The sequence below is a fragment of the Helianthus annuus genome, chromosome 1, assembly GCF_002127325.2.
Source record: "Helianthus annuus cultivar XRQ/B chromosome 1, HanXRQr2.0-SUNRISE, whole genome shotgun sequence".
In the NCBI taxonomy this organism is placed as follows: domain Eukaryota; kingdom Viridiplantae; phylum Streptophyta; class Magnoliopsida; order Asterales; family Asteraceae; genus Helianthus; species Helianthus annuus.
Window position 1 is genome coordinate 139835850 of NC_035433.2, and position 12815 is coordinate 139848664.

Below are 12815 nucleotides of genomic sequence, written 5' to 3' on the forward strand. Positions count from 1 at the left end.
CTTTCATAACAAAACCATCACAATAATTATAATAATAATAACGAGCTGAAAACGACAACTACCGACAATAATTTATATAATATCCACCGACAGGCATGAAAATATTTTAATTTTAATAGTTTATAATAATAAAGCCAGTAGCGATATATGAAGTGAGAAAGCAAAGGCATACTGAACAAACAAAATATCACAAAAGGGTATAGTTGATGATCCAAAGACTATTATGCCTGCCCATGTGATTTCCCAATTTGGATCTTGAAACCTCACTCTTAAAAATCAAATCTTGTGAAGTGGGGTTTATTGGAAAAGATGCAGGCAAATGCTGGATTGGTGGCTGGATCACATAACAGGAATGAGTTGGTCAGAATCAGACATGAATCTGATGGAGGGGTATTTTTTTTTTTTTTTATGGGTTTTTGATTTTGTGTTGTTAGGTAATGTTATGATGTGGAGGATCTTGTTTGATCTACATTTGGGTTTTGTTTAGAATTTAGATTTGAGGTTAATTAGGTTAGTAAAGATTGGTGATTGGTTTTGATTGATTTTTCTGGTTTTTTTTTTTTTTTTTTTTTTTTTTTTTGGTGTGTGTTTTGATAATTGGGATCAGATTTGGTTTTAAGGGGGTTGATTTGTGGAAAATTTTGTGTTTATTTAATATTTGTTTAATTTAATCTGGGAAATTTTATTTACTTACAAAGAAAGAGGTGATTTTAGTTGTATAATTCACACACTTATTGATCCGGAGGTTTTGAATTTTTTTAACGGCAAATTTGGATCACTGACGGACGGACCACTGGAGTATCATCGTGCCACCAGCAGAACCACCCGATCATATCCATCTCCACTAGGCTATAATGCCTATAATTGTGGTCAGATTTGGCTTTAGAGTGTTTGTTTTTTGGGAAATTTGGCAATTGTGATCCTGATCTTATGATGATTTAGGGTGTCCTAAAAGATTATTCGTAGATTTAATCTAATTAGTCAAATGTGTTGATAATAACTTTGTATATGTGGATCGATTCAATTGACGCAGCAACCGAAGCCATTGAAGAATTTGAACGGGCAGATATGCCAGATTTGCGGCGACACCGTAGGACTAACCGAAAGCGGTGACATCTTCGTTGCTTGCAACGAGTGTGCCTTCCCAGTATGCAGGCCATGCTACGAGTACGAAAGGAGAGACGGAAATCAAGCCTGCCCTCAATGCAAAACCAGATACAAAAGACACAAAGGTTCGCTTAGCTTAGTTTACTTACCTTCGTATGTTGACTTTCTTCGGTCAACGTATGTTTTAAACTATGTAAATGCTTCTTTTAGGGAGCCCTCGGGTTGACGGTGATGAGGATGAGGAGGATGATGATGACTTGGAGAATGAGTTCAATTACGATCAAGGGAACAACAACGGTAGACGCCATTGGCAGGGAGGACAGCAACCGGTTCCCCTTCTCACTAATGGCCAGCAAGTAAGCTATGATCTAGTTTCCGTAACCGTAAAAGATATTTCTTTAAAGTACACGGATGGTCCATATGGTTTACTAAATTTTGGATTTGGTCCCTAGTTTTCCAGAAGGTCCCTGTGGTTTGCACTAAATACGTTATAAAGTGCAAACCACAAGGACCATCCGTTTACTTTTGGAATGCTAGGGACCAAATCCAAAATTTTGGTAAACCACAGGGACCATCTGTGCATAGTTGTCAATAGTGGCCACTATCGTCGCTATAGCGAACAGCGTAGCGTATAGGTCGAAGGTCGCTACAGGGTATGTAGCCATAAATAGCGGGATTTCAGTTTTTTTTGTCTTTTTTTTATTTTTTAAATATAAATAGCTATTAAATATATCTATAAAATAGCTGGATTTTAGGTTTTTGTTAAATATACATGTAAAATAGCGTATATACCAGGGTATTTTGATACAATATACATATAAAAAAAATTAAATTTTTTCTAGTGTATCGCTATTTATAAAATAGTGCCCGCTATTTATCGTTATTCGCTATGTAGCATATATGTACAATGTACCTTATCGCTATTTGTCGCTATTCGCCATTAACAACTATTCATCTGTGTACTTTACCCTAAATTATATTAAGTTTTTCTTTATGAACGGGTCGATGCGTTTATCACTAACGGGTGAAATATAATAAAAAGATGTTTAGCCTAAAAGGAAACGGGTCAAAGCGCCTAAAACCTCTTAGATTCTTTTATTCAAACACTTAAATTTAAATTATTTTATTCAAACATTTAAATATAACTTTGCAGGTCTCTGGTGAAATTCCAAGTGTTACAGACAATTTGTCGGTTAGAAGTACATCGGGTCCGTTAGGTCCCGGTGACAAGCATGTCCACTCACTTCCATACATCGACCCCAGGCAACCAGGTACCGTTTTGACTACAACCGATAAAACCGTCTTATCGTAAGTAGTTATTAGTTTATGATCCGATACGTGTAATGTTCTCTTGTAGTTCCTGTAAGAATTGTGGACCCGTCAAAAGACTTGAATGCTTACGGCCTCGGTAACGTTGACTGGAAGGAAAGAGTGGAAGGCTGGAAGCTAAAACAGGAGAAAAATATTACGCAAATGAACAACCGATACGGCGGTGAAGGAAAAGGCGGTGGTGAGATTGAACGCACCGGATCCAATGGAGAAGAATTGCAAATGTACGCACGCATCTTTCAGTATTGTTTGCGTTTATATGGTTCATTGTTGGTACTATATTCAACTAGAGGTGTACAAATCGGGTTTTTTTACAAGCCGAACCGGTTTTAAGGGTAAACAAACCGGTTTTTTTAACCGGGTCGGGTTTAAGCCTGTTTCCAAGGATCAAACCCCAAACCGATTAAACCGATTCTTGGTCCGGGTTATATCCCAAACCGTCGGGCCGAGTCAGGTTGAAACCGGTTTTTCAAAATTTTTTTTTTTTCAAACCGGATCGGTTTTTAATTTTTCGTTTTTTTTTCCAACCGAATTTTTTGCCCACCTCTATATTCAACTAGGGTAAGGTTCATGCGAGAACCACCTTTATTGCGAGAACCAATGTGAACACAACCTAAAATAGCTAAAAAAACCTAACCCCCCCCCCCCCCAAGCTAAAATGCTAAAAACTAAACCCCCAAAAAATCTTAAAGAAATCTAAAAAAAAAATCTAATTTTTTTTTTAAAATATTTTTTATGTTAAAATCGCTACTTTTAGTAGCCAAATTTTTTTTGGCTACTAAAAGTAGCGATTTTTTATAAAAAATATTAAAAAAAAAAAATTTGTGTGTTTTTTTAGCTATTTTTAGGCATTTTTGGTTGTGTTCACATTGGTTCTCGCGGTTCTTGCAATAAAGGGTGGTTCCTAACGGATCTTTGTCCTATTCAACTATTAATAAACAAAAGTTTCTTAAATGGATTATAAAAACGAAAATGATTATTAGAGTAAGTTATGTTACAAAATTGACGAAAACAAGTAAACGGGTCGAAATCACCTGCTATATATTAAACAACATTAATCATTGTTAACCTACACGAGGTTCTTGTTTTTTATGCTGACTGGTTTTTTTTTATGTAACAGGGCTGACGATGTGCGTCAACCGATGAGCCGAGTGGTGCCGATTTCATCGGCTCATCTTACTCCATATCGTGTTGTAATCATTCTACGGTTGATTATCTTGGGATTCTTCTTGCAATACCGTTGTAGTCATCCAGTGGAGGATGCTTATCCCTTGTGGTTGGTGTCGGTTATCTGTGAGGTTTGGTTTGCGTTATCGTGGATTCTTGATCAGTTCCCGAAATGGTTTCCTGTCGAACGTGAGACCTACCTTGACCGACTTCAAATGAGGTAAACATGATAGTTCTTTATTAATGTATGTTCTAAGCATAAATGCAAAAAAAAAAAAAAAAAAAAAAAAAATTAAATTGCAATAAATAATCTACTTTCTACCAACTTGTCCCCTTTTTTATTTTACTAACTAGTGGGTTACCACCCGCACTCCACGGAGGGTTCGAAAAGTACTTAAAAAAAAAAGAAAATTGCGACGAGACATTTTATATAACGATATAAAACTACGTCACGACAAAGTCATGAAAAAGTTATCGGTTACGGTATCGGCACTTGTTATAACCGTAAAAATGAATATGTGGTGGGTTTGGAACGTAAATAAAATAAGCTACTTACGACGGTACAGACAATTTACAAAAAACATTACGTTGAGAAAAAAAAACAGGGTCTGAATAATAATTACATTAACGTGTAATGAGAAAAACCTAAGGTTGAGGGTCAAATAGTAATACTAATAAAGTGTGAGGGTACATAATGAAAATTGAAAAAATAAAACGTTATCAAAGTAGATGGGCTAAACATGTCAATAACAAAGTTGAAGGGCCATATAACAAACTTATTAAATATCAGGGGATGTAAATAAAAATAGTAATAATTTGATCGTTACATCAACCCGACCGTAAGTCAAACGGGTCAACGAGTTCTAAACTGCAAAGTGTATATTTTTCAGATTTGACAGGGAGGGAGAGCCGTCACAGCTGGCACCTATTGACGTTTTCGTGAGTACGGTGGACCCGCTAAAAGAACCTCCGCTCATCACAGCAAACACAGTGTTATCAATTCTAGCTGTGGAGTACCCTGTTGACAAAGTCTCTTGCTACGTGTCTGATGACGGTTCTGCTATGCTTACATTTGAGTCACTTTCCGAGACTGCGGAGTTTGCAAGGAAGTGGGTCCCGTTCTGCAAGAAACATAGCATTGAACCCCGAGCGCCCGAGTTCTATTTTGCTCAGAAGATAGATTACTTGAAGGACAAGATTCAGCCTTCTTTTGTCAAGGAGCGCAGAGCAATGAAGGTGAGTAATCCCATTTTGACCTCTAATGTCATAGTTACGGTTGACTTTTTCACATTTTCAGTTGTTAATATTAAGAGTAAAGTACATGGATGGTCCCTGTAGTTTACCAAAATTTTGGAGTTGGTCCCCAGCTTTCCAACAATACACGGATAGTCTAGTCCTTGTCGTTTCTTTGTAACGCATTTAGTCCCCAACTTTGCCAAAAGTACATGGATGGTCCCTGTGGTTTGCATTTTGTAACACCCTAACTTGGACCTACTGAAACCTTTAGATCTGTTGGCTGGGGACTAATTGTGTTACAAAGTGCAAACCACAGGGACCATCCGTGTACTTTTGTAAAACTAGGGACCGAATCCAAAAATTTTGTAAAACACAGGGACCATCCGTGTCGTCCATTATTCCAATATTAATTTACAGCTATGCTAAACTATTTTTGTACATAAGAATTGTTAACTATATACAAAATTCCGTGTAATTTTGAAGATCATTGATTTTACTTTGTAACAAAAATAAAATATCGAGTAAATTACAAAAATCGTCCTTTATGTATGCCACTTATTGCAAACTGTGTCCTTTATCTTCAGTAATTACAAAAAACGTACTCGATGTTTGCAAACCGTTGCAAGTTATGTCCTTTAGCCCTAACTCAGTTAATTTTTTGTGGTTAAATCTGATCAAATGGACCCCACATGAGGGATTACCCCCCCCCCCCCCCCCCCCCCAATATTCAGATATGTTGCAAATTTTCTTATAATTTATTGATGACAGAGAGAGTACGAAGAATTTAAGGTGCGGATAAACGCTCTTGTAGCGAAAGCACAAAAGATGCCAGAAGAAGGTTGGACGATGCAAGATGGAACTCCTTGGCCCGGAAATAACCCTAGGGATCACCCCGGCATGATCCAGGTGAACAATATTCATCTTAAGAAATATATTAGGCTATGTTTCTTATTAAACAACTTTTTTTAATTGTTAAGTTCATTGATTGTGTAGGTGTTCTTAGGACACAGTGGAGGACTTGATACAGACGGTAATGAGCTACCACGTCTAGTTTACGTCTCTCGTGAGAAACGTCCCGGTTTCCAACATCACAAGAAAGCTGGTGCTATGAATGCTTTGGTTCGTTCGCATTTCCTTTCGTTATTGATTATATAATAGTAATCTTAATCATCATCATCATCATCATACTCGGTAAATCCCACCAATAGCAAAGCAGAGGTAGGGTCTGAGGAGGGTAAGATGTAGACAGCCTTACCTCTACTCCGTAGGAATAGAGAGGCTGCTTCCAGTGAGACCCCCTGGCTCGATAGTAGTTCTGCATCAAGCCTTGGACATAAGGCACATAACACTCAACAATCGGGACAAAGACCAATAGTGCATGTACCCTTTTGTCTTTCAGCTATCAACGCCACCACATGATGCATGATTAACCGTCCTCATCTTTTAAAGCTATTTTCACGAAATTAGTAAAATAACGTTAAAATTAGTGCACTTTCACTTTTGCCCTCCGATGGCCCACACATATATACATTATATGCACATACCGCAAGCAGGGCGTATATATTTGAATAAAATGATTTAAGAAGTTGCACACCTAAATTGTTGACAGATACGAGTTTCGGCGGTGTTGACAAACGGTGCGTATCTGTTGAATGTGGATTGTGATCACTACTTCAACAACAGCAAAGCTCTTAAAGAAGCCATGTGTTTCATGATGGATCCTGCATATGGAAAGAAGACTTGCTACGTTCAATTCCCACAACGATTCGACGGGATTGATTTGCACGATCGATATGCTAACCGCAACATTGTCTTCTTTGATGTACGTTTGCTTCTTACTTACTCTTTTTAATATCAAATATATATATATATATATACACACACACACATAGGGTGTGAAAACTACCTAAAATAGCTAAAAAAACCTAACCCCACCCCCCCCCCCCAAAGCTAAAATGCTAAAAACTAAACCCCCAAAAAACCTAAAAAAATCTAAAATCGCTACTTTTAGTAGCCAAAAAAAAAATTAAATTTTTTTTTTTGCGATTTTTTTTACAAAAAAAATTGTGTGTTTTTTAGCTATTTTTAGGCATTTTTGGTTGTGTTCACATTGGTTCTCGCGGTTCTCGCAATAAAGGGTGGTTCCTAACGGATCTTTGTCCTATATATATATATATGTATGTATATATATATATATATATATATATAATCATTCATTCATATAGAAAATTATATACATTGTAGATCAACTTGAAAGGGCTGGATGGCATTCAGGGGCCCGTTTATGTGGGGACGGGTTGTTGTTTCAACAGACAAGCTCTTTATGGATATGATCCCGTCTTGACGGAGGCTGATTTAGAACCAAATATTATCGTCAAGTCCTGTTGTGGTTCACGAAAGAAAGGAAGACACGGTAACAAGTATATAGATAAAAAGAGAGCAGCCAAAAGAACCGAATCCACCATTCCCATTTTCAACGTCGAGGACATGGATGACGGTGTTGAAGGTTTACTCTTTTCCCGTCATTTACCATTTCCGGTTTCTGTTTTTTTTTTTTTTTTTTTTTTTTTTGTTCAGTTTGTTAGATATATTCTTGTCGTCTAGCAGGATATGACGAGGAAAAGTCACTACTCGTGTCTCAAAAGAGCTTAGAAAAACGATTCGGTCAGTCTTCGGTATTCATTTCCGCAACGTTTATGGAGATGGGAGGTATTCCACCCACCACGAATCCCGCTACCCTTTTGAAAGAGGCTATCCACGTTATTAGCTGCGGTTATGAGGACAAAACCGAATGGGGTAAAGAGGTAATTTTATCTTATCTATCACCATTTTGGCCTTCTTGTGACATCATCTTGTCCGTTCAACGCGTGTTTTGTTTTGTTTTGTTTGCTATCAGATTGGATGGATTTACGGGTCGGTGACGGAAGATATTTTGACGGGATTTAAGATGCATGCAAGAGGATGGATCTCGATCTACTGCATGCCTCCACGCCCGGCATTCAAAGGGTCTGCTCCTATCAATCTTTCGGATCGTTTGAACCAGGTTCTTCGGTGGGCTTTAGGTTCCATTGAGATTTTACTCAGCCGACATTGCCCCATCTGGTATGGGTATAATGGTAAATTGAAACTCCTCGAGCGGCTCGCGTACATCAATACTATTGTCTATCCTCTCACCTCAATCCCACTACTGGCTTATTGTGTGCTTCCTGCTGTCTGTCTTCTCACCGGAAAGTTTATCATTCCCGAGGTATGTTCCCATTTATTTTCTCGCTCCTTTTCGATTAAATATGATTTTTTTACTGTTGTCATCATTACCTTTTCTCTCTCCTCCACTTTCAAAAAAAAAAATAGAGTTAAATGCCATTTTAGTCCCTGTGGTTTGGGCCATTTTGTCAGTTTAGTCCAAAGGTGAAAAATGACAACAGTGAAACCTTTTTGGACCCACAGGCGAAAAATGAAACCTTTGGACTAAACTAGCAAAATGGCCCAAACCACAGGGACTAAAATGACATTTAACTCAAAAAAATATTTAAAAACAGTCGGTCACATTTTCTCTCTCATTCAGTCACAACCACTCCATACAATATAAAAAACCCCCCTTTTGACTTTTTAAAAGGAGTAAATTACGTTTTTGGCCCCTGTGGTTATATCACTTTTACTATATTAGCCCCAAATAAGAATTTTTAACATATCTGCCCCCATGGTCTCTATAACTAACCATTTTGGCCCCTAAGTCTAACCATTTTAGCTCCCATGGTCTCTATAACTAACCATTTTGGCCCCCATGATCTCTAGACTTAGGGGCCAAAATGGTTAGTTAATAAACCATGGGGGCAGATATGTTAAAAATTCTTATTTTGGGCTAATATAGTAAAAGTGATATAACCACAGGGGCCAAAAACGTAATTTACTCTTTTAAAAGTGATGTGAAATACGTAATTAATTGATTGATGTGAAATATTGCAGATCAGCAACTATGCGAGCATGTGGTTTATTCTTCTTTTCATCTCGATCGCTGCAACGGGAATCTTGGAGCTCAGGTGGAGCGGTGTAAGCATCGAGGATTGGTGGAGAAACGAACAGTTTTGGGTCATCGGCGGGACGTCAGCGCATCTTTTCGCAGTGTTCCAAGGTCTCCTCAAAGTCCTTGCAGGAATCGACACAAATTTCACGGTCACATCGAAAGCAAGTGATGAAGACGGGGATTTTGCAGAACTCTACATTTTCAAATGGACCGCTCTTCTCATCCCTCCGACCACCGTCCTTATCGTGAACTTGGTCGGAATTGTTTCCGGAGTCTCGTCAGCCATCAACAGCGGCTACCAGTCGTGGGGCCCATTATTTGGGAGACTGTTTTTCGCCATCTGGGTCATTGTCCATTTATATCCCTTCCTTAAAGGTCTCTTGGGACGTCAAAACCGCACACCCACCATTGTTATCGTGTGGTCCATTCTTCTTGCTTCCATATTCTCGCTTCTGTGGGTCAGAATCGATCCGTTTACCGTCGATGACAAGCTTGATGCTATACGAGGGCAGTGCGGGATCGATTGCTAGCTGCTGCTTTTGTTTGTTTTGGTATATACACACATATATATAAAAAAACATCACTTTGTTTGTGAAAGCAGAATGTGTGGGGATTTTATTTTATTTATATTAGTATATGTGTAGAAGTTGTTAGTTTCATTGTATCTGCATATTTATACACTTTATTGTTTTATTGGTGGTTAATATTTAAGTTTCAAAGAGATGAAGTTGAACCTTGTTCATATAACCATTGCTATAGTTGAAACCTAAACCTGTCAAAGTCAAAAATATTAATTATAATGAGGCATTAGCTCAAAACCTTTAGATTTAGTAAAAGATAAATCATCTGGTTTTTAAAAGTCTTAGTTTTGCTATTGGCTTACGACATAACATGTTGTGCTCTGCTTTCTATTTCGATGTATTAGTTTGCTATAATGACGAGATATAACACGTGTTGATTTAGAAGCATTTAGGGTGCGAGTCAAAATTGTGTTCTTTTAGGGTGTCAAAAGTCTTTTGATTTGGATTCATTAGTGTAAAAAAAGTGGGTTTATAACTTCATCATGCAGAGCTATAGTCAACAAAAAAATAAATATTGTAAGTTTGTTTCGTTGATTTAGAATTATTATATTATATTATATTATATTATATTATATTATATTATATTATATTATATTATATTATATTATATTATATTATATTATATTATATTATATTATATTATATTATATTATATTATATTATATTATATTATATTATATTATATTATATTATATTATATTATATTATATTATATTATATTATATTATATTATATTATATTATATTATATTATATTATATTATATTATATTATATTATATTATATTATATTATATTATATTATATTATATTATATTATATTATATTATATTATATTATATTATATTATATTATATTATATTATATTATATTATATTATATTATATTAATATTATATTCTATTATATTATATTATATTATATTATATTAATATTATATTCTATTATATTATATTATATTATATTTATATTTATTTATATTTATATTTATATTTATATTTATATTTATATTTATATTTATTTATATTTATATTTATATTTATATTTATATTTATATTTATATTTATATTTATATTTATATTTATATTTATATTTATATTTATATTTATATTTATATTTATATTTATATTTATATTTATATTTATATTTATATTTATATTTATATTTATATTTATATTTATATTTATATTTATATTTATATTTATATTTATATTTATATTTATATTATATTTATATTTATTTATATTTATATTTATATTTATATTTATATTTATATTTATATTTATATTTATATTTATATTTATATTTATATTTATATTTATATTTATATTTATATTTATATTTATATTTATATTTATATTTATATTATATTATATTTATATTATATTATATTTATATTTATATTTATATTTATATTTATATTTATATTTATATTTATATTTATATTTATATTTATATTATATTTATATTTATATTTATATAACATTTACCAAGTTGGATGTACAGTAGCAGCAGAATTAGATTGGGCCACATGTCCGCCATTTATTGGTCCCACTATTAAACTTACGTTATATAATGAGTTATTATTACCTTTTGTTACACTATTAAAGAGAAGAACATTGTGATGAAAACAACATAAATTTTTTAAGATCTCAGTTTTGTTTTAACATGTTGATCAGAATCTAGGAAACTGAAAATTAAGTCACTAACAAGGCTAGGATTTAATTTATCTAACAAGTGATATGAGCATAAGAAAATAAGACAAGCATCCAATCTTTTTAACTTTATACGATTACTAGGTTATAGACCCGCGTATTACACGGATTATACATATATAGGATGAGGATCCGTTAATAACCACTCTTTATTGCGAGAATCAGCGTGAACACAACCAAAACTACTTAAAAAGGCTTAAAACTAGGGCTGTCCAAACTGCTCGACGATCGAGGATCGCTCGACAATCGATCGAAAAATGCCCGAAAAATGCTCGTTCGATTCCCGCTCAGTTTATAAATGAGCCGATCGGCTCGGTTCGATTCAAATTCAATCCAAGCATGAGCAAAGGTCCGCTCGCTCGTCGATCGCCCGGTTTCGCTCGAATTATTTTTATTAAATAATTAATATATATATATATTATAGATTTTAAAGATATATATATACACACACACACACACACACACACATATATATATATATATATATATATATATATATATATATATATATATATATATATATATATATATATATATATATATAGTTATAATTCCTAGCCCAAGAAAAATTAAAAGCCCAAAAAATATACTAGCCCAACTTAATACCAAAGTCTAACCCTAAATCCTTAATTCCTAAAACAGACACATAAACTGATTGTTCGAATGTTCGATCTATGCATATCGCCGCTGCCACACACCAAAGTTGTTATGTAATGTATATAACTTAATGGTTTTGTTTAATACTTGTGTTTATAGGTTATATATGTTGATTTGAAGTTAAATTTTGTGCATGGAGATGATCAAACTTAAAGAAGAAGTTTATGGCTTTTGAGCTAAATGAGAATTTGTATTTCGCACTTTATTTTGTGCTTCTTGATATTGTTAAGAACATTTTTAGAATCATGATTTTAGTTATGTATTGTTTTTGTTAGTAAGGTGTTGGACATGTTTTAATTAAGTTAGGATTTGTTTTGTTGAATGCAGCCTTTTAATAGTCTTGATTTCAGTTTTTTTTTTTGTGTTGCTACACATGTTATAATTTCGGTGCTGAGGAAAACCGAGCGAAAACGATCCGCTCGATTCAAATTCAATCTGAGCATGAGCATCAATTTTGTGCTCATGCTCGGATTGAATTTGAGCATCACTAAACGTACCAACTCGGGTTCGCTTACGTTTCTTTTGTAACCACAATGTTTTAAATCAGATACATCAAAACACACGTTTTCATACTGCTGACGCACCATATAACATGTTGACAACTATAAACAACAAAGGAGTCACCGCCGCAACGCACAGACCATGACAACATTCTAGTTTCTCCTTAAGATGCGTTTCCTTTTTTTTCCTAGATGACAATTATGATAATTTTTAAATATCCTCGACAAGAAAACACCACAATTTCACTAAATAATAATAATAATAATGTACGGGTGTAACTAGTGTATTATACAATCAACCATGTGGCTTATCTAATTTAGATAATCTAAATGTACATATTTCATATTTAAGCATTGTGATACCAGGGGCGGACCCAAGCCCACTTCAAGGTGGGCGGGCGCACCCCCGGGGAAAAAAAAAATTAGTGTTAAATTCCTTCGAAAATCCCGTCCGCACCCCTTGGAATTTTTCGTCCGCACCCCTTGGAATTTTTCGACCGCA

General features: G+C 34.4%; 1 protein-coding gene across 2 annotated transcripts; it reads left to right on the plus strand.

Moving 5' to 3' along the window:
• The first annotated feature begins 60 nt into the window (after positions 1-60).
• Positions 61-9605, plus strand: LOC110880585 (cellulose synthase A catalytic subunit 1 [UDP-forming]). 2 transcript variants are annotated; one of them, XM_022129082.2, is made up of 14 exons: positions 61-390; positions 1034-1232; positions 1318-1463; positions 2261-2378; positions 2465-2660; positions 3557-3823; positions 4494-4839; positions 5608-5745; positions 5833-5958; positions 6449-6661; positions 7084-7345; positions 7444-7643; positions 7736-8086; positions 8806-9605. In XM_022129082.2, exons 1-14 carry the CDS (start codon positions 310-312, stop codon positions 9391-9393), a joined length of 3231 nt encoding a protein of 1076 aa, XP_021984774.1. In that variant the 5' UTR covers positions 61-309; the 3' UTR covers positions 9394-9605. The 2 variants fall into 2 exon arrangements, with proteins under 2 accessions (XP_021984774.1, XP_021984779.1); XM_022129087.2 differs by having other exon boundaries at positions 7447-7643.
• Positions 9606-12815: the final 3210 nt, after the last annotated feature.